The 19,731-nt window shown below is 48.9% G+C and overlaps 4 protein-coding genes across 4 annotated transcripts; 2 read left to right on the top strand and 2 right to left on the bottom strand.

Moving 5' to 3' along the window:
- Window positions 1–4,108: 4,108 nt before the first annotated feature.
- On the bottom strand, window positions 4,109–5,890 carry BKA67DRAFT_596339 (uncharacterized protein; the record flags this gene model as incomplete). Its single annotated transcript, XM_046105289.1, has 3 exons — window positions 4,109–5,357; window positions 5,417–5,617; window positions 5,691–5,890. 3 exons carry the CDS (start codon window positions 5,888–5,890, stop codon window positions 4,109–4,111), a joined length of 1,650 nt encoding a protein of 549 aa, XP_045950794.1.
- Window positions 5,891–6,881: 991 nt separating this feature from the next.
- BKA67DRAFT_588738 (uncharacterized protein) lies at window positions 6,882–9,031 on the top strand. The gene is made up of 4 exons (XM_046104386.1): window positions 6,882–7,498; window positions 7,556–7,691; window positions 7,777–8,452; window positions 8,516–9,031. Exons 1-4 carry the CDS (start codon window positions 7,379–7,381, stop codon window positions 8,952–8,954), a joined length of 1,371 nt encoding a protein of 456 aa, XP_045950793.1. The 5' UTR covers window positions 6,882–7,378; the 3' UTR covers window positions 8,955–9,031.
- A 5,424-nt stretch (window positions 9,032–14,455) lies between these two features.
- On the top strand, window positions 14,456–16,025 carry BKA67DRAFT_665475 (major facilitator superfamily domain-containing protein; the record flags this gene model as incomplete). The annotated part of the gene is made up of 2 exons (XM_046108559.1): window positions 14,456–14,495; window positions 14,557–16,025. 2 exons carry the CDS (start codon window positions 14,456–14,458, stop codon window positions 16,023–16,025), a joined length of 1,509 nt encoding a protein of 502 aa, XP_045950792.1.
- A 100-nt stretch (window positions 16,026–16,125) lies between these two features.
- BKA67DRAFT_588720 (duf1680 domain-containing protein) lies at window positions 16,126–19,561 on the bottom strand. Its single transcript, XM_046104385.1, has 9 exons — window positions 19,241–19,561; window positions 18,816–19,183; window positions 18,596–18,703; window positions 18,383–18,538; window positions 18,141–18,258; window positions 17,891–18,085; window positions 17,713–17,749; window positions 17,458–17,638; window positions 16,126–17,408 (listed from the first exon to the last, which is right to left on the bottom strand). Exons 1-9 carry the CDS (start codon window positions 19,383–19,385, stop codon window positions 16,566–16,568), a joined length of 2,151 nt encoding a protein of 716 aa, XP_045950791.1. The 5' UTR covers window positions 19,386–19,561; the 3' UTR covers window positions 16,126–16,565.
- Window positions 19,562–19,731: the final 170 nt, after the last annotated feature.

The raw sequence follows: 19,731 nt of genomic DNA, 5'->3' as shown, positions 1-19,731 counted from the left end.
AAATTCTATCAAAAGTTTATGTCTACTGGTCTGAGTAGTGGTGAGATTGTGACCATATGCATCTAGCACAATGGCTACCGCTTCCACTGAATAGATAGCGACTCGGGGCCCGAAGTAATGAGTAGCAAAAATTGAGGCTCGAGATCATGAGCGGTGCTTCGCGTTGAAAAAGCTGGTCATATGACGACTATGCGACACGCGAGCACCGAGGGAATAGAGCGGTCAGTAAAGCGAAGTCGGTAAAAGCAATCTACATCATCCAGATACCGTATCTAATTAAGGTTCAACCCGCCCGATTAGTTCCTCGCACCCGAGACTCGATCGGCACTACTCTAATAGAGTTCGACGGGGCATCCGAAAACGCATCGCTGTGGATCATCTAAGGTTAGACGTGTGCATATTGCGCTGGACGCATAATAAGTGCCGTTTCTCTGGGTTGGTGACCGGCTATAGGGAAGGTGGCAAAAGAGTCGCATGACTTGGTGCAAAACCAAATATCCTAGACCAGGCGACAGTTAGAGGGTGACTGTCAGTAGAGGGCGACGGCGAGCGAGCGGGTTTGTGCGCATAATTCTACCTCCGCGTTTACCTGATCTCCATTTGCTTCTACGCTTGTCAATGGTTTATCATATCAATTGGAATATCAATTGGAGTGTAACTTGGCTACCGCCTATAAGATCCAGAACGTTTGCGGATGTGACGATTTATGTCATTTATACTAATGTATTACGATGATGCCAGAAATGTCAGAGAATATGTTTAGATAAACATCAAGTATAGTGATGATAGTCGAAAAATCGACTTTTTAACAAGGAACACAGTCTACACCACACAAGACTGATCAACCTGCATTCCATCGACTGATAGACCAAACTTGGCTAGATGATTCATAAATGGAGCGCAGAGTCCTACTCAGAGTCCTCCGCAGAGTCCTCAGAGTCCTCGTCCTCGCCATAGACTTCACCCAAACGCCAAACTCATCAACGACCCCGTTACCGCTATCGACATCAGCTGAGGAGGGTGGGGGTCCTAGCCGGGATGGTCTTAATTGACAGATGGCATGGCGTCAATCTCTTGTTTCGCTTGTTTCTTCCATCGGAGGTCCCAAGCTAATTCCTTTTGGGCTGACTATCTCCGCATATATATCTGGAGAACAAGCACTTGCTCCCGCAAGCGTTATCGCTAGGCGTTATCGACAGATGCTGTCGGAGCAGAGTTGAGGTGCTACTCAGCTCCACACTCGATCGTGCATGGGTGAGTTTCACCCCCTGTCATGTAATCTTGGTATTACCTAATTCGGGTAGGATCAGCAGCTGTGATAGGTGGCTCCAGGTCAATAGTCTGGCAGCTTGGCAAGGTCCATACCCTATGTATAGTGCAAGTTCGGTGCCAGGGGTTACACATCGGGCCGTTGACTTATAAGGTTCCCCTCACTGCTTTGAGAAGGCTTAGGGAAATCGCCGTCGGAGTAGGAAACAGGGTACAAGGATTGTATTGTAAGTCTGACGAAGCGGCCTGCATACGTACTGTGTAGAAATAATGTTGTGCATCCCATCCTGCCTGGAGAAGTTGTCGCACTGTAAATAGTCTCTCAAAGCAGAGTTGTTGTATCGGAGAAGTAGCAGATATGGTTCGAGTTTTGAGTGTTCAGAATGCGGTAGATCACGACGAGCATTCAAGCATCCGCCACGTCCTCAATGTTGAGGATCAAATGGGCTCCGTGGTAAGCTGTCAAACGGGGTTAACTCGTTGTAGCTGCGACGAAGAAAAAGGTCATGTTCGAACGGTATGCAGGAGACAGAAGCTAGGGCTACGGCTCAGATCGTAGGTAGGTCTTCAAGCGTCCCCAGGCGTCTTTCCCGGGCTTGGGACCGGTTCTACTTGCCCCGACTCATTCTCTTTGGGACGTCTGCGTCGGCACTATCTTTGTCCTTGTGCCTGCGGTCGAAGACAGGTTAGCTACTCATGACCACTATTTCTGCCTTAAGTAGTTATAGTGTAAATATGCATGGCAATGGCCTGTTTGAACATGCAAACCTGCAGTGCACATTTGCAAAGCAATTTAATCGTACGGATACAAGAGGGGTGTTACAATTACTGTTTTCGAACGATATGCGTTGGTTTGTCTTCGTGTGGATTAACGGACCTAGACTGTAATGGTGCATTGCCTGTCATATGTCAAGAACTCGCCACTGCGAGCGACCAAAGATGATTGAGTCGGTAGCGACGTAAGGATAGCTCAGAGGGATAGGTCTCAAATCATTCAGAGTACAAAATATTGCGGATTCAATCAGAGAGCTCGTCATCATGGCGGTTAGATCACTAAGTAGACGTTCGTGGAGCTATAGGTCAAAATTCACGACCTAAATATACGTGGTCGTGCTGGCATATGCATTCCCAGCAGCGGTCGTCCGTATCCTCGACGGAGATCCAACCCAGCTGGAGCCCTTCGTCATCACAAAGGACTCCTATAGGATTTCGGATCAGACTAAAAAGTACGTGAATATCCATTCACCACAGTTAGTGTATTCACCCCGGCAGCCTTACATGGACAGTGATGTTGTGCAAGCTAACCCCCATATTTCCAAGGTTTCGCCTCCTCGTAGAGATTGAGGACTGTTTCGAAGATAATATCAACACTAGTGCCCGTAATCTTGCCGAGGCGCACTACATAATCGAACTGATATCCGCATCATCGCAAGGCCCTCAACTCCGTCAATCTCACAGTAACAGAACTCGGCCGTCGCGTCAAGATCACCACGTACCTGGAATAGAAGCTGCTACTCGAATCGACAACTTATAAGTTTGCCAATGACATATACTGCACCATCTCGGTCATCTTGCTGCTCCACACCGCCGCCTCCAGCCCTGGCGATGAGGCCGATATCACCATCCACAGTCTCACACGAGACGACAATTCGTTACCCAGCGTCATCACCCAACAGTCACAGTATTGCCTTTCCCTGAGCCGTACACTCGGCATGCAGATCACCATCGCCAACCCCAGAGGTTGGAACCAGTCAATCTGTGATAGTGCCGGCAAGTCCTGCACATCACTTGGAGATGGAATGTGCAGCACACAACGCCATCTTGCAGATCTAAAAGAAGAAGGTCATGTTCTGCCACGCTTGTCACAAGTAGCATGCCGGCGGCAGTCATACGTAGGGTACGTTTCAATGTCCTCGTCCCAGGTGTCGCAAGAACCCAAACCGCTATACTTTTCGACTTCCAACGGCCTTGAAGGTCAATCAAATCCCTTTTGAGGCTCCCCCGCCTTAATTTCAGATGTCCACTACGAGGAACTAGAAAGATCAGGAGACTTCGAGAAGTACGTGCTCTTGAAGCCGGCGAGAAGAGGAATGTTCTTGATCGACATTAACAAAGCTTCCGGCCGTTCGCAAGTGCACCTCTCTGCGGACGTTTACCGTCAGTACCAAAAGTGGCAGCCAGGCAATAAACTAAAGCTGACATCGATGACTCGCCTCGCCTCACAGAGCTCAATGAAGCTGCTGTCCTCGAGAGCCACTCCGGTGCCCAAGATGAAGGCGAAACCCGAAACCCCAGCTGAAACCCAAGGCCAAGAACAGTCCCTTAACTTTTGAACCATGATGAAAGTGATGTAGTCGTCGACGCCACCGTCATAATGATCATCGGCAAGTTTTATGAATGCCTCACTATTTGCATGAGTACTGTAAGTCCTTTACTTTCAGCACCGCAAGCTCTAGTATCGTAGGTCTTAAAATTGCAGCTACACCACTGCGGCTCTACCTCTGCATGCTCTCACCTTTTCTACGCGCTACCTTTTGTTTCAGGGGAACGATACCACAAAAGTTGGTACAATGAACCGAGAAGAACTTTCAATTGTTTGATGAGAAGCTATCCTGGGAGAAACCTGCGGCAAAAATGAGATCTTACATCTGGCCATTGCCAAAATAGAATCACACCTTGTCAAAGCTTGGACGGGAATACTACATATGGGCACTCGAAAGCTTAAAAGTGAATGTTTCTAGACTGGCCATCAGGAAGGACAATGAGACGGTGGTAAGTTGTTGTTGATTAGTTATTTAGTTATTATCAAGTGTACCATGTTAAACTTATTGTAACGACTTTACGCTCGGCACATTCTCCCGTTATTGGCAACAGTCCAAGAGTCACTTCCCACTCCTTTCAAGATATAAAACATACCAGTGGGGTCCCACTTCTTCTTGATGGTCAACAACTTGTCGTAGTTCGCCCCGAAAAAGTCCACCTTCCAGTTAGGCTGATTGAAATCCGCCTCGTTGACATAGGTTCCGCTACCCGGTGTGATGGCCATCAGCTGAGGTACGAACTCACTCGTCATCTTTTTTTGGGCGACCAAGTTATTGTTCCACGCATCTGCCGAATTATCCCAAAGCGTAATAAGCTGCATCTGCATGATGGCAGTGCGCCACGCAGGGTGAGCCGCGTTGGACACGCGTTGACTGTTGACAAAACTGCCAGCTGTGATTCCAGCGATAACTCCCTGAGCCGTCAAGTTTTGAACCACAGCATTGAATCCCTTATTGTTGGTCTCAATGACGCTGCGCGGAATCAGGCGAGAGCCAAAGTTGTACGACTCCACGGCAAGATGACCGTTGGGGAGAGGGCCCATATAGGTAGTGTAATGGTCATTGTAGGATAGCGAGGTATAACTAGAAGACACGATGGGCACGCCAAGCTCGGCTAACTTAGCAATGAAAGGCGCGAGGACAACATCTTTGACGTGCTCAGCGGTGGAGTTGTACACAGTCACGGGGTTGAGTTGGAGGTATTGGTTGGTGAGCAGATATGTCACACTCGCACCAAGGTCCGTCATGTTGGGCAACATGGAATGGAAGGCAGTGACAGCTTGGTTGAACAGGTCTGGAGTCGTGTACGCAGCGGCAAGGACGAGGGCAGCTCCGCCGATGGTAACCTCGGGAAAAGCCCGAACCGTCAATGAGGTGACAATGCCATAGGTACCAGGGCCACCGCCGGACAGTGCCCAGTAGAGATCCGCGTTCTTCTTCCAAGATGCTGTCACCACAGTACCAGAAGCGGTGACGACTTCGAACTCCAGAGTCTGGTCCGCAGCGAGACCAAACTCAGTGGACAAGACAGAGTGCCCGCCGCCCTGTGTGAACCCACCAGCAATCCCAACAGTAGGGCATTCACCACCCACGACAACAAGGCCGGCGTCGTGAGCGGCTTGAGTAGCCGCGTAGCCGAGTACGCCAGCACCGAGTTTAATGGCAGGCCCGGAGTAGGTAGAGTCCGACCAGGAGGTCACGTTGATGGAATTCAGATTGTGCGTCCAGACAGCAAGGGCGGCAGCACCAGTGGAACGTCCGAAGAAGCTATCAAAGATCAACATCAACTCCAAATATCTGAAACGAATGATGATTAATCCACGTACTCGTGACCTGTGTTGCGAATGACAAGGCGAATGTTGTTGCGTTTGGCGAAGTTGACGGTAGCAACCACGTCGGCCGTGCTTGACACATTGACCGCATAGCTAACATAGTTGCCAAGTACACATGGCTTTTCCTGGGCAGTGAAAGGGTCGCAGCTCTGATTGGCGAAGTAAGGCTCCATCACAGAAGAAGATGACTCTAGACTAGATGACAAATGAGCGTTAGTGGAGCCCAGCACTGGCATGCAACGTATAAGCCGTTAGGGGTGCAACTTACTGTGGCGTCGGGAGTGTCCATTCAGCCTGCAGGGCCGCACAGGCAGCCGCATCATAATTTGGATCGTGGCAGGGCGACCCTATGGGAACTGTCGCGATGAGACGCCCACCGACAGTAGAGTTGAACTGGGACCATGCGGAAGTAGCCGGCCAGCACGAGTCGCCAGGCATGCAATAGCACGTACTCGCTTGGGCGCCCATCGCGAATAGGGCAGTGAATGCAGGAATAACGACTGAGGCTCTCATGGCTGATTTAGTATCTGGCGGACCGATGATGAGACGGCTGTTCCGACGTGGTTATTGAAATAGACCGAGGAATTTGAACTATATCGACGGTTCAGGCCAAGAGAATGAAGACCACTAGCGACGATGGGCAAATCTGTTTGGTTCGCCAGAGGTGCAACACATAATGAATATATCTGAACGTTAAGGGTCACATTACATGTGATTCGAACTGGGGCGACATATGAACGATGCATTGGAAAAGGGAATTAATGATATGGCGAGGAGGGCCTCCGGAGATGAGATGTCGCTGTCGTTCCTGGCCACCGGTGGCACAGCACGGAGAGGGGAGCATCGCCGGTGGATGGAAATGATAGCGCCATGTGGACAATGCCCATAAGGTCCACGAGTCAATCTCCCTGACGTGCAGATTTAAACGATGCCCCAGAAACTAGTGAAGCTTATACTTTGCGGAGATCAGTATCTAAATGCTGCCAAAGTAGGTACCAATGCGTTATTTGGTAATGTGCTATTTGGCCATATGTTTAGCGATGCAGTTTGGCTATGCCCTAATTGTGTATTACCTAGGCACCAGGACACTACGCATTAGGGCATCGCAACGACTTATAGGTTCCATTTGGACCGGTCCTGCAATTCGCCTGCTCGGCCCCGGCAAACCACCGTAAGCGAGATGCAAGTGGCCGTCTGCTGCATTTCGGCATGTTCAATTCATATATATGCAGGGATTGTTCAACTATTATCAACCTCTTGGCTGGAAGCATCCCAAGCCGGTTTGGTTCCGACTTACGAATGCAAGACATCCACTTTCAGGGTCATCCTAGCGTAGTAAGGAATATCTCCCGAGTCCGAGCGTTCGTTCGAAGCAAAGAGTTTAATAGCGCACGGCCGAGGGTAGCCAATAGCGCACGGCCGAGGGTAGCCAATAGCGCCGGAGGAGGATCAAAGGAGACCAATTGATTTTATCCTGGTGGAATCCGGGTCTTGACCCGAGCAGCCTGGGCAAAATGAAATCGGGGATGGCTTCGGCCCTCCTGCTCCTTAGATCAATCCCAAGGAACTCCTCAAGCTCCTAACCTCCCCATCTCAATGCATCACATGTTTCTTGAAAAGCAGTCCCACTCTGTGTGAGACTCCGGACGGAGACTAATGGTAGCCCTAAACACCAAAAGGGCCAAGTTTCGGTTTCATCCCGACATGGTGGGACCATTATGGCGATGTCTAGACTTTGACGCGACTGGACGGGGAAAATCCAGGAGCTGTCACCCTGTTTGATGCGATCGATTTCGAGCTATCGAGTGGATCTAAGGACCTCCCAGATCTGTGGACCAAAAAGAAAGGACACTCCAGGAAAGATCGCTGATCCTTTCCATCGATGCTCCTGACAGACAGATCTGCAGATGAAATTATCGTGAGCCTGGTGCGCGCGATGAAAAGCACGCCTGAACCATGAGGTTTTTTGTCTCGGTCAACCTGACGCTGCTGCTGGCTGCCTTGCCTTGTGCATTTGCCCAGGATTCGGCATCGTCGGCTGCAATCGCGCTACTGGCTACACTACCAAAATGTGCTGTAAGAGAGAACGTCCGTCTGTCTGACAATCCACGCAACTAATCTGGTGTCTCCCAGCGCGACTGCCTTGAGACAGGAATTACAGACTCAACCTGCGCTCTTACAAACCAGACATGTGTCTGTACGAATGCGCCGCTGCAGGCGACCATTTCTCAGTGTGTGTCAGAGAAGTGCACGGTTAAACAAGCTTTATGTATGCTTTACTTCATTCGCACTTCCATTCACAGTTCCCTTCGCAGCTCTCAGACTCGGCTTGGCAGCACCTAACATGACCAAAGTAACAAAAAATGTCACGGAAACGACTTGTCAAGCTCCAATCCGAGACGACCATCAATTACCCTACGTCTTGACGGTGACGTTTGGAGTGATAAGTGCAGCGGCGATTCTTTTACGACTCGGCTTCAAGATATTCGTAGTACAAGTTCAGCCTGCTCTAGATGACTGGTTCATCCTGATTACTTTCTTGTCGGGTGTGCCCAGCACGGTCATACAAACCGAGGCGGTGGTACCGAACGGACTTGGAAAGGACATCTGGACCCTTACCTCGACCCAGATCACCAACTTTGGCATGTTCTTCTACATCATGGCGGTACTCTACTTCCTACAAGTTACACTGCTCAAAATGTCCTTGCTCTTTTTTTATCTCAGGATCTTCCCTGGAAAACAGGTGAAACGAGTTCTTTGGGGAACGGTAATATTCAACGCAGTTTTCGGTCTATTTTTTGTCGTCCTTACCATATTCCAATGCCAGCCTGTCAGTTTCTATTGGACAAAATGGGACGGCGAGCATGAGGGAAAGTGCCTTAGCATTAACAATATCGCTTGGGCAAATGCAGCCGTCAGCATTGCGCTGGATTTCTGGATGCTTGCAATCCCACTGTCCCAGCTGAGAAGCCTCCACATGCATTGGAAGAAGAAGATTGGGGTTGCGCTCATGTTCATCGTGGGAGCGTTGTAAGTCTCGACCTTTCAAACCTGGCCCCAAGGAGTAACATCCGCTAACTCTATCCCTCGCAGTGTCACAGTGGTCAGCATTCTACGTCTGCAATCCCTTGTGGAATTCGGAGATACCCAAAATCCCTCGTGGGATTACAAAGGTGTTTCAATATGGTCGGTGGTCGAGATCAACGTCGGCATCATCTGCACCTGTATGCCTTCTCTACGACTCCTCCTGGTTCGCATCTTTCCCGCCCTCGGAGGCACCACAAACGCGAGGAACCAGTATTACCAGTCGGGCAGTTTTGGCAATATCAAGTCCATGGGTCGAAGTCGAGCAGGAACTGGAGGGAAAATGCCGTCAGTTGTACATGATCCGGAACAGTCAAAGAAGGCAATCATCTATCAGCAGAGGACATACACAGTTCAATATGGTGAGGAGGACGAACAGCGCTTATTTCAGATGCAGGACCTGAAATCCAAGAGTGCTAAGCCGAGTGCGAGCGAAACATCCATATAGGTTGGCACTGAGGCCGGCGTTGAGTATAATAAGTACATAGCCCCAAGACATACTTTCTTTTATTCAAATACGTTCCAATTCTTCCAAGTGAACTAATACCGTGTGTTACCGACGACAAAACAATCCCAATTCGTCGCGACTGTATGCCATACCTTCATGAGTCTAACCCGGGGCCAGGACGAAGCAGGATAAGCCGTTCAATTCCAATAGGCCGTTGCCGCCACAGGCGAGTAGAGCCTGGGCTTTGAGAAACGATGTCGATTGAACGAATACGACAGATTCGTCGTCCCGAAATGTGGCACGCATGCCCCTTTCTGTCGGTGGCTGGCCGTTGATCAGGCGGTCTTAGAGAGCTAACATAGTGACTGCAACCGAACGCCCAATCCTCGGATGGAAGAAGTCATCAACAAATTCGAATGTGATCCTAAACTACCGGATCCGCTCTAGATTTGGAAGTTATTTATTGGCAGCTCGATGCCCAACTATACCGAATGGTTACAAGGGCCTCCAGATTGATAGCTCTATTTTGAACTCAGGGACAAAAGGGTTGACTAATGCTGTTCTCCTCGGGTTTGCTGTGGTCGCCACGACTGTATCTATTATCATGGCAGGGTCCTATCATGTTTCTCGCAATCTCCCTATCAATGAGAGCTTAAGGACAGCAAATAACCAGAGTGCTAGCGTGACATTCAAAAACAGTGGGCCCACCGTCAATAGAACGATGGTAATCTCAGGGTATATATTTGTTGCCACAACTAGACAGCCAGCTTTACAGAGATAAGCCATACAAGTTAGTAAAGCCGTGACGTTTGAAGTTGCTGAAGGACGAGCATTAGCATCAATCGTGCAAGGGAGACACCCACGGCTCCAGAAAGTGAGAATTAAGCCGACATTCTAGGCCTTGTCGCGGCATTATTTCGGACGATGCAGCGGGTTGTCGGAAAGGCTTTGGCAATTCATCAATTGTGCCATGACTGCGCCTGTGACTACCAGCTACTAGCGGTCGCGCATCATTTCCCGTGTCGTCAATAGCAATGCCCCTACCGTTTGGTGGGTGGTGACCACCAGCACATTTAGAACAAGGCTAAAGCAAAACTGAAGTAAAACTGGAGTAAGACAGGAGCAAGAACGTTAGCTGAAGTAAAGTGCTCCAGATTTGACGGGATTGGTTTTAAGGTATTAACTGTAGCGGGCTAGGCTTTCTGGCAAATCTGAACTTCCACAAAACGTGCAATCGCGCTTCTCACTTCCGGTTGCAACATAGTTCGCAATACAGCGCCACCACCTTTCGTCATGTCGGATCTTCCTTGGAACAGGCCCTTTAATATCACTTGAACAATTGTCAATTATGGAACATCGAGTTTGTTCGTTTACATATTCAGGTTTTTGCCGACGAGGTCGGTCGCGTAGTATCAGTACGACCTTGGCCTTTTCTTGAAGGCGCCGTGGGCGCAGCAAGCAATGATAGGTATACCTACACACAATACCCTTAGTATTGCGGTTTTCTCTCGACTTCAAAGCTACCGCGAAGCCCGCCTTCTTCACAGCTTGATAAATCGCTTGTTGCGCGGCTTCGTGGGTGGCAAAAATGGTGCCTTCAATGTCGTCGAGGGGGTTTGTGAACCTTCATTCTGATGGCGGCTTCGAGGTTGGTGATCCCCTTTAACAAGTACCCAGCTGGTGGGTGCCCTCTAGCCTCGTGAAGTACCTCTAATTTTGCCGTTGGCCTTGAGTAGGTTCGGTACCCGATTGGGCTCAGGGACCTGCTGCGTATTATGTAAACAGTACGGATGCCGCTACCAGAAGTCTTCGCCCGCCAAGACATTTTGTACGTACCTTAACGGCTGCAGAGCGGATTGATTTAAGGTGACCCAGCTGGTGCTAGAGTCGTCTGCTGAATGTGAATTTCTAGAGGGGCTTGCTTAACGGATTTAGCGCTCCGTAGTGGTCCCTATTTAGTGAGTCTCTAGCGGATTTAGCGCTTGAGTGCCTTAAGATAGTTCTGCTCTCAGCTGGGAGCGGACCGTCTCAGCTGGCTACACAGAATCAAGCGGGCGAAGACTTTTGGTAGCGACATCCGTGGTCTAACCTTAGATCTTCTGCATAGCCGCTCTGATGTGGACTTGAAATCGTCTGCAGACTTGTAAATAAATCCCGGCCGCTAGGGATACTCAAAAGCTCAGCGCTACCCATTGGTTACACCCTATAGGAAGGCCTGTAGCCGTTCATTGGCATCAAAATGCAAGGACACTGACAGTCTGCCGAGTGACATTAGATGCTCCGTAGTTTTGCACGTTATGCAGCGCTAAATTATCCGGCCAGAGTCGCACGAGAGATTTGAATCTTCAAACCTTAGGGACGTGTAATTATAGGTGCAGTAGGCACACGACCCATACGTAGGGGACGGCGTTCCACCATTCAACATCCACCGCAGGTCCGACTCCAGCTTTGCCATGCCCACCGCGTCGATCCTGCGATTGACATCCCCGCCTGCCAGTGTCCCACCACAAATCATCCATCACGCTTGTCAGGCCTGCATCTTCGAATTCAAGGCTAATGTCTTCTCGCCAGATTGCCCCGATCCTCTCTGCAATGCGCGACTGAGGCTGGATCGATTCCTAGTCTATTGGCTATCTCTGACGCACATGCTTGTTCCTTCTTGTTGTTATTGATGAGCTCTCGCCGAACGCTTTTCGATCAATCTTACTGCCGCAACGTATCACGGATCGCTTTTTTCAATTGCTCGGTCTGTCAGTCAGCTAACTGATCTCGAGTAATTACCGATACCTCCCTGTACGAGCTGCTCGACCATCTCGCGAACGCGACGCCATGTTCCCCATCGCCTTGATGTCCTCCAAGCGTGCCAGAAGGCAATAGCTTTCGAACACCGGTAGAGACCTGTATGAGGAACCTGCTTGGACTTGCTTGGACAGAGGGATTAATTTGGGCTAATCGGCCTCCTTGGCCAGATTTCGAGATTCTTGCTGGGTTGTGTCAGTCCGGGCAGCCCTAGCAGATATGATCAACGAAGTAGAGAGGTGAGGGTAGCGACGAGGTAGACCGATGATACTACACAAAACTCCGGCGGCGAAGAGGATTTAAGCCTACCAATGAGGATGGTAATGAATAAAAGCCGACCAGTATTTCGACGTTGACGACTATGAGGTTCTTTCGAGACGAAACGACCTGTTTATAATCGAATCGCATTCGCAAACCCATTGCCGAAGCTCATTACAGAGACCCGCCTTCATCCTTATTCATACATTAGGCAATTCTTCATCTTCCCCAAAGAGTTGGCTAGCGCAACCAAGCAGACTGCTTCCTGTACCCTTGCCCCAGCCAAATCCAGCGACGAGTCACGCACAACAAGTCGTTCAAAGATAACACCGCTTGCATGCCTGAGCTGATATTGCGACCGTCACCCAAAACTGGCACATGACTGTGACATTAGTGCGGGGGAGTCTGGACTGCATTTTCAATCATGCCTGTAACATGAAATTCAAGTCCACCATCAAGGGCAGAGACGCTTGGCATCTTCAATGGTATACATGAACTTAGGGGCGAGTGTGGTATGGCGCAAGGAAAAATTATTTACCATATGCACAAGCTTGAAATGGAATGAGAAATTCCGAACATCAATGGACAAAGAGTATCCGGTTGTTACCGTCAACGATCCATCCAACCTGCCTACCCATTGCTCCTGCAGATATAACCCTGTCAGAGATTTTCATTCTGATCTTTCGTATCGTACAATGGAATTTGGCTTGTTGCTAACCAAGAACATTCAGAATTCTACCTCTGGTAACTTGCATAACATGGCCAAATTTGGTTCGCCATACTAGGAGGTCCTCGACTTTTGACAAAAGCTGTTTTCGTCACTATCTACCTAACAAGAATCTCAGTCTTAGCCAACCAACGATGTCTCAGCAACGACTTTCAAGATGCTTTGTTGGAACAATTCTAAGTTGGTATTTCAAGCATCCGTAGTCGTGGTCTTAAAGTAATTATCTCGACCCTATCTTTTCATATCCTACTCGAGAACTACAGCACTCAATTAAACAACAATAAACAAGTACTTGTCAATTGGGGACCATGGTGCATCAATCGCATGTCAACTTATACTTACTGGACTGGCAATTATTTCCGAGCATGACTGTTGATTCATACCCTCTGTTCTACCGTTAACACTATATTTATCGCGATCTTAGCGATCTAGATGACGACTGATCATGCCGATGTGACATATGGCACTTGAATTTTGTTGGAATGTGGAGTAATAAATCTGGCTTCTATGCTCAAGGTCCTCTCGTGCAACTTTTCACCAACTCCTCTTTCAAGTCCATCTGATGAATTGCACACGGAACCACAATGCGCTTGAGGATTTGGCCACTTTTTATTCACCTCGAGGGTGAACCCAAAATCCGCACTATATCATCTGCAACTGGTACAGAGCATTATCGCAGCTTATCACAACCTGATGCAATCCTATCGACGGCGTTGCCATTGTTCGAATTCACAAGATCGTGCCCATCGGGGCCAAGCTGAACTCAATTCCCAATTGCACCTTTATTCCCTTTGCCAGTTTCTACTTCGGTTTATAAATAGAGGGTGAAAGAGACGAGATAACCAAAGGATCAAGTCGATGCGACCGCTACGTAGAGGACTTAGCGAGTTCATGCCCCTACTAAAGATTATACACTATCTGCTAGACTAGGCATGACATCGTTATTTCAGATGGCATTATACAGCAACTGGCGTCAAAGAGCGTCGCAACTCAATAAGTTTGACAGATGACATCTGGCAATGCGCTACTACTTGTCAAATGACCCACTACTCCTAAATCTCAGGATTGTTAACTGAACCAGCCTGCTAGGAGTTGTTCCATGATCTAACCGCTTTGTGGCCTTCCTAACATCATGAGTCCGACAAGCTTATGTCTCTCCACTGCAAATGTTGTCTCCAGTTATCTGTAATACTGATCGTGCATCTGAGTCGCAATGCCGAAACCGCCTGAACTGTGACGCCCCTCTCCACTTTCTCTCTCCACGATCGTCCCAGGTTTATGTTTACGTACAAGAAACCGTCTCATAGAGCATAATGGAGAAAGCTGTGGATATGTCAAAATACCCGGCGAAGCCAAACGATGTAAGAATTGTAGAATAGTGCCCTGATCGGGAATGGTTCGGCATGCTAGCTCTCTGGACTGGAGCGGCGACGATCTAGCATGACATTGAACGGTTCGAATGGTTTGTGTTGATTTATGTTGCGATGGACATGGCATCGACATGTCAATGACAAACGAATTACAAACGAAAAATTCTCAGGACTTTCTCCATCATGAAGTATAGATTTTCTAAATCTTCAAAGCCCATCTTCGCCAAGGAGGACCCAAAGAGCTATTGTCCATGTGCGCGATTGACGCCAACTAACTGGATGCTTTGCGACCAACGAACATAACGCCAAGGGCTGCAAAACAACGTCAAGCTTGTTTCACTCACGGTATGGAAACAAAGCCTACTATTCAACGACCTGAGCCTCAGGGTAAGGCCAACATTCCCGCATCTTCCTCCCGTGGCATGCCTCCCAGCTAATGCCAGAGAAGGCGAGAATGTCGTCATCGTAGAATGGTCGGGTCCAGAAGATCTAGGAAATCCTGTTAACTGGCCTGAAAGTCGGAAGTGGCTCGCAACTAGTCTTGGCTTGCTGGCGACGTTCAGTTCTATCATTAATGGGTCGATAATCACGACCGCTCACTTGGAGATCAACGCAGAATTCAACATCGACGAGACAGTCTTCCCGCATTCTTACTGGTCGGTGACGTCGTGGGGAATTGGCGGTGGTCTGTTTTCCCTGGTACTTTTACCTTTAATGGAGGACTTCGGTGTGCGACCTGCTTTCCTTCTCACGTATTTTGTCTTCATATGCTTTTTGATCCCAGTAGGGTTGGCGCAGAACTTCGCCACCCTCATCATCTGCCGTTTCTTCAGTGGTGGTTGCGTGTCGATACTCGCAAACACGGTTGCAGGTATTGCATCCAATGTTTTCGACGGGTATCGGGCCAGGACTATTCCTGTTAATATGTATATCTTGTTCTACATGGCCGGGAGCAGTTTAGGCCCGGCGATCGGTGCCGTCATCCTTCAGCATCTACCATGGCGGTGGACTGGCTACATCGAGCTGATCTGGACTGTGGCGCTTTTCCCGCTGTTTATCTTCGCGATGCCCGAGTCGCGAGGCTCAGTAATATTGGGCCGTCGTGCGCGAAAACTTCGACAAGAAGGCAAAAATGCTTTCACCAGAGAAGAACTGCATCATATCCCGGTGTTGGACATCGTTATGAATAGCGTTCGGCGACCAATATACATGCTGTGCACTGAGCCGGCTCTCATAGTGGCCACTGTTTGGTCTGCATTCAGCTTTGGGGTCATATACCTCTTCACTCAATCGGTTGAGTTGGTCTTCACTAGTTTGTATGGCTGGGATGCTGTACAAGCAGGTTATGTTCAGACGGCCCTTGTCTTGGGCGAATTCCTTGGATGGATATTTTGCTCGGTCACTGACCCGTGGTACTACTCTTCTGCTCGGCGTAACACCGAGTCGCCAGGCACGCCAATTCCGGAGGCACGCCTCTATGCCGCCGTTCTAGGAGGGTTTATCGGCGTGTCTGGTGGCATGTTCATATATGCGTGGACTTCGTATTCATGGATCCCGTGGGAAGCTCCCGCTGTGGGTCTAGTCATGGTCGGCGCCGGATCGACTGCTGTCGTGACAGGCATAGCCCACTACATCGTAGACGCTTACAGCATGTATGCTGGAAGCGCGATTGGAGCTGTTGTGCTGGGAGAAAACATGTTTATCGCTTTTCTTCCACTTGCTGCTCAGAGCATGTACACGACTCTCGGCTTCCAGATCGCAAGCACAGTTCTGGCCATCGTTTCAGCTATCCTCACTTCGACTCCTATAGCACTCTTAATCTGGGGTCAGCAAATCAGGTCCCGAAGTCGCTTTATGGAATCCGGGAAAACCCTAGGAGCAGATTCGTATCCTATGGAAGATAGGGGTACGATCTAGTTTTTATGGAGAAACAATCAACATATTGTTAGTTCTCACAGAACAACGGACGAGGGACTTGTAATCGTCGTTACTAATTACAGGGCTGGTCTAAAATTAGCACGGGAGCCTTGAGGAGCGATGACCGAGGACTGAAGACTCAGGCCACTAACTAGCATAAAACGGCCAAGATTACCATACTGGGGAGCTGAAGTCTCTCTAATCCCTCGGCTGCCGCGAGATTTTATGGTTCAATTTGCGTCTTACACTTGATCATGGTAGCAACAATCAGCGACACTCGCGCTTAGAAAGCAAGACGGGGGCAATGATTCGTGATACCGTGACAAAGATTGAGTCAGACCAAGGCAAAATAGTAACGGTACATCTTACATCATATGACACCAGGATTCTTGATAATACTTTGTGACCGACGCCGACATGAAGTTGTGTCATTTCTAGAAGATTGCCTGTCCCAGCTAGCACCCGCTACGAATCCGTGCAGCGCACTGACAAACTCTTAGCTCTCTTATGTCGATAATTTCCATGAAATAGAAGCAACCGTTATATCGTAACCTCCAGGTTTACGAAAGGTAGGGAAACAACAGGAAGGTGTGCCATGTGCAATTTCGCACTGGCATAAGGAACAAATCGTGCACTGAAGGGCTCTCCTTTGACCACGGGATTGACGGGAGGAATATCGGGTGTGTCATATAAGAGGGGCCACTCAATCTGAACAGCCGCCACGCGCAACTCTACTGGTGGACCGCCTAAAGTCCAGACGGGATTGGCGACCGAAATTACATTTTGCTGTACAACCTTGATCTGGTCAGGGTCGATGGCTATGTTCCATAAACTCGTCGGTACCATTATATGGTCATGCGAGTGTTCGTCGGTTGTGTTGGCCGGAAGAATAGCTTCGGTATTGTATTGGCGGGCCGCCACCACTGTGTCATTGTAATCAATTGCCAAGCTGTACAGCAGGGCGCCATAGTACAGACCGACTGTGTTGTTTGCTCTCGGTTCTACACGTGGCTGAGTATTCAAATCAACAGTGAAAGTGCTCTCGCCTGCAGGCACATCGACTTTCTGCAGTCCCTTGTCAGTAGGGGCTATGAGTTTGCGGGGCTGTTCCTCTGGTCCGGTGACACTGCTCGCATTGCCTGCCCAAGTCGGAATACGAACGTAGAACGAAAATGCTTTCGTAGAGGCAACATGGTATTTCAAGTTCAACCCAAAAGGATATATGCCAGTGGCAGTGATGGTAACAGGATTATCATTTTTCAACGTCGTCGACAATGTTCCCGGAGACAAGTACACATGAGCAATGCCACCGTCCTCAGTTCCAACGAAAGAGTTGGCCAAGAATTTTGGATACCCCTGGGGGTGGTTCACCGTGCAGCACGGCTACATGTCGTCAGTAATAAGCAAAGGCAGGGTAAAGTAACCGACCTACGTAATTAGGTTCTAATCCGAACACGTTTGAATACGAATTCACATCAGTCCACATCGCCGATCCTTCAGTGAGATTGCGGGACCAAGGCTGGTTCTCTTGTTGGACGTATTGGTGGCTATACCAGTCGGGAGAAAGAGAGGCTGGCAGAGCATTGAACGCAACCTGTTCTACCCAGTCCGCACTGTAAATCATTAGTCATCGCTAGGAAGTTGGTTTGGTCCGATCGCGACGGGGCCACAGTAGATGGGAACTAACAGATCGTTATCCGCAAGATATTGGTAAATCCAGGTCACTGAGCACTATTAGTTATGGTGACATAGATCAGGTCGATTGGCATGCGATTGGCATGATTCTGGAAGGGTTGGGTATCAAGTGTTTTAGCCACGTGATCGATTGTCAACTCGGTATGGCATCACAACTTAGCAGTACCTACAAGAGAAGATCAGCTCCGCTGCGATACAAAGTTCGGCGCCGCGGTTTGGGTTGAGATCCGAGATGTATTCGTCCGCGATTATTGATCCAGAGAGTGACTTGTGATATTTTGAGATGAGGTCCGTCGCGAATCGGGTTTGTTCCTTGAGCTTCTCATCGTGAGTCATGCGATAAATGGCGAGAGGATATCGGAGGCCTGTTTCGCTGAATAAGCTGCCCTGGTTGTGCAAGCGTAACTGTGCGACACCCACCTTCGGCATGGTTCACCCCGTGTAGGAACACCCAGCTTAGATTCCAAGGAGTAACACCGTCATAGTAAACAGTCGGATACACGCCGTCCACGAAGAAAGTTCTCCAATCTGCACCCCACTGAAGAAGATCAGCTATCACTCTGGGTAATTGGAGAGAGTCCCCAAGTCAGTTGCCACAGCGGGGCCTTCAGATCAACTTGATGCCCAACAAGGGGTCCAAATTACGACGAGACAATACCTACCAAAACACCACCATTGATCATGAGCTCCATAGTCTCCCATATGACTTGCGAGTTATTCCGAGGGTATTTTTCATAAAGCCATTGCAGAGGTATGTGATACTCATGCGTGCGGCCGACGCCAAACCCAGCAGTGTCAAAAACGTCGTCTCCATGTACCTTGAGTGTGGTGGTTAGACGAATTGGCGCCTTTCGGAGTTCTTAACCTTCACTCACGAGTAGACCCGTGTAATTATCTTTTAACATGCTATGCGCCAGTTCCACGTATCGATGAATGGAATCCACGATCCTCTCGGTTTGAGTAGGATCGGCCTCGGCATATTGCTTGGAGTCATGAGATTAGAAGTTCATCATGGTCCGATTCGTAAGATAAGAAGCACACAAGATACAACGCGTTGAAGGCTCAGTCATCTGAAAAGAAGAAAGGGGGACTTACCATCAAACCTAACAAAAGCAGACAGCGTGCCCATAAGCCACGTGTCTCACGGGTCGTCTCGAACCCAAGCCAACCGTCGCTTTGTTGATGGTCAAGTACGTAGTCTAGATAGTATCGGACCTGGCCTTGGATTCTAGTGCTGTTAAGCCCAAAGGCGAGAGGTACCAGACCATTGAACCAGTAAGGGGATGCTTCATCTAGGATAGAGTACTCTGTCGTTCCACCTATCCACTTTGAATCGTTGACGAAACGATAAAACTCAAACATATTGCCTGCAAGTCCATTGGCTTCCAACTCTAACTGGTCTTTCAGCCACCCTAATGGATTGATAGAACCAAGAGGGAAAATAGTATACACTGGTTGAACAACTGTTTATAAGTTAGTTTCATCTTATCCACCCAGGGCTCTTCTCTCCAGAGGCATACGGGCTGATTGTTCGTCATCTTCCATGACTTGTTGCTTGGATTCCAGATGTCTTTGCCCTGCGACTCCTGTAACTCCTGTAACTCCTGCAACTCCTGCAACTTCTGCAACGACGACACAAATGATAGCACGACGAAGGCCATGCATCGCGTTAGGTGAGTATTACCCGGCGAAAGTAGCTATAGTTCTCTATTTCTTTTATAATAGGCCGGTGAACGGCAGCCTAATGTATGTTCTGATGGATGGTAGCTTTAGTAAGATTACAACATAGGCAGTGAGGGCGGCATGAGATCTTAAGCACGTTTTTACCCGAGGATCAACACAATGTCATGTTACATCGCCAACCAAAAGCTTATCGTTCAATAGACGGTAGCGGGCTAGGATGATAAGAAACATGACGACCGGTTGCGCGGGGTTGGAATGGGCCCTACGTTACATTCGTCGGTAGATGACCCGTAGCACTATCTACAGACCTTGAAGTTACGCTGCCGTA

This window comes from Truncatella angustata, assembly GCF_020726525.1.
Source record: "Truncatella angustata strain MPI-SDFR-AT-0073 chromosome Unknown BKA67scaffold_15, whole genome shotgun sequence".
NCBI classification, from domain to species: domain Eukaryota; kingdom Fungi; phylum Ascomycota; class Sordariomycetes; order Amphisphaeriales; family Sporocadaceae; genus Truncatella; species Truncatella angustata.
Note: the sequence above shows the minus strand (reverse complement) of the source record. Positions and strands in the feature narration are given on the sequence as shown.

What these genes read in the sequence shown, in the direction of transcription:
- BKA67DRAFT_588738 (XM_046104386.1), top strand. Translation starts at nt 7,379, where the DNA reads ATGAGGTTTTTTGTCTCGGTCAACCTGACGCTGCTGCTGGCTGCCTTG. An exon ending in CACGGTTAAACAAGCTTTAT is followed by an intron (nt 7,692 to 7,776) that starts GTATGCTTTACT and finishes ACATGACCAAAG; the next exon opens with TAACAAAAAATGTCACGGAA. An exon ending in ATGTTCATCGTGGGAGCGTT is followed by an intron (nt 8,453 to 8,515) that starts GTAAGTCTCGAC and finishes TATCCCTCGCAG; the next exon opens with TGTCACAGTGGTCAGCATTC.
- BKA67DRAFT_588720 (XM_046104385.1), bottom strand. Translation starts at nt 19,385, where the DNA reads ATGCATGGCCTTCGTCGTGCTATCATTTGTGTCGTCGTTGCAGAAGTT. An exon ending in AGATGACGAACAATCAGCCC is followed by an intron (nt 19,184 to 19,240) that starts GTATGCCTCTGG and finishes ACTTATAAACAG; the next exon opens with TTGTTCAACCAGTGTATACT. An exon ending in CGGGGTGAACCATGCCGAAG is followed by an intron (nt 18,086 to 18,140) that starts GTGGGTGTCGCA and finishes TCAGCGAAACAG; the next exon opens with GCCTCCGATATCCTCTCGCC.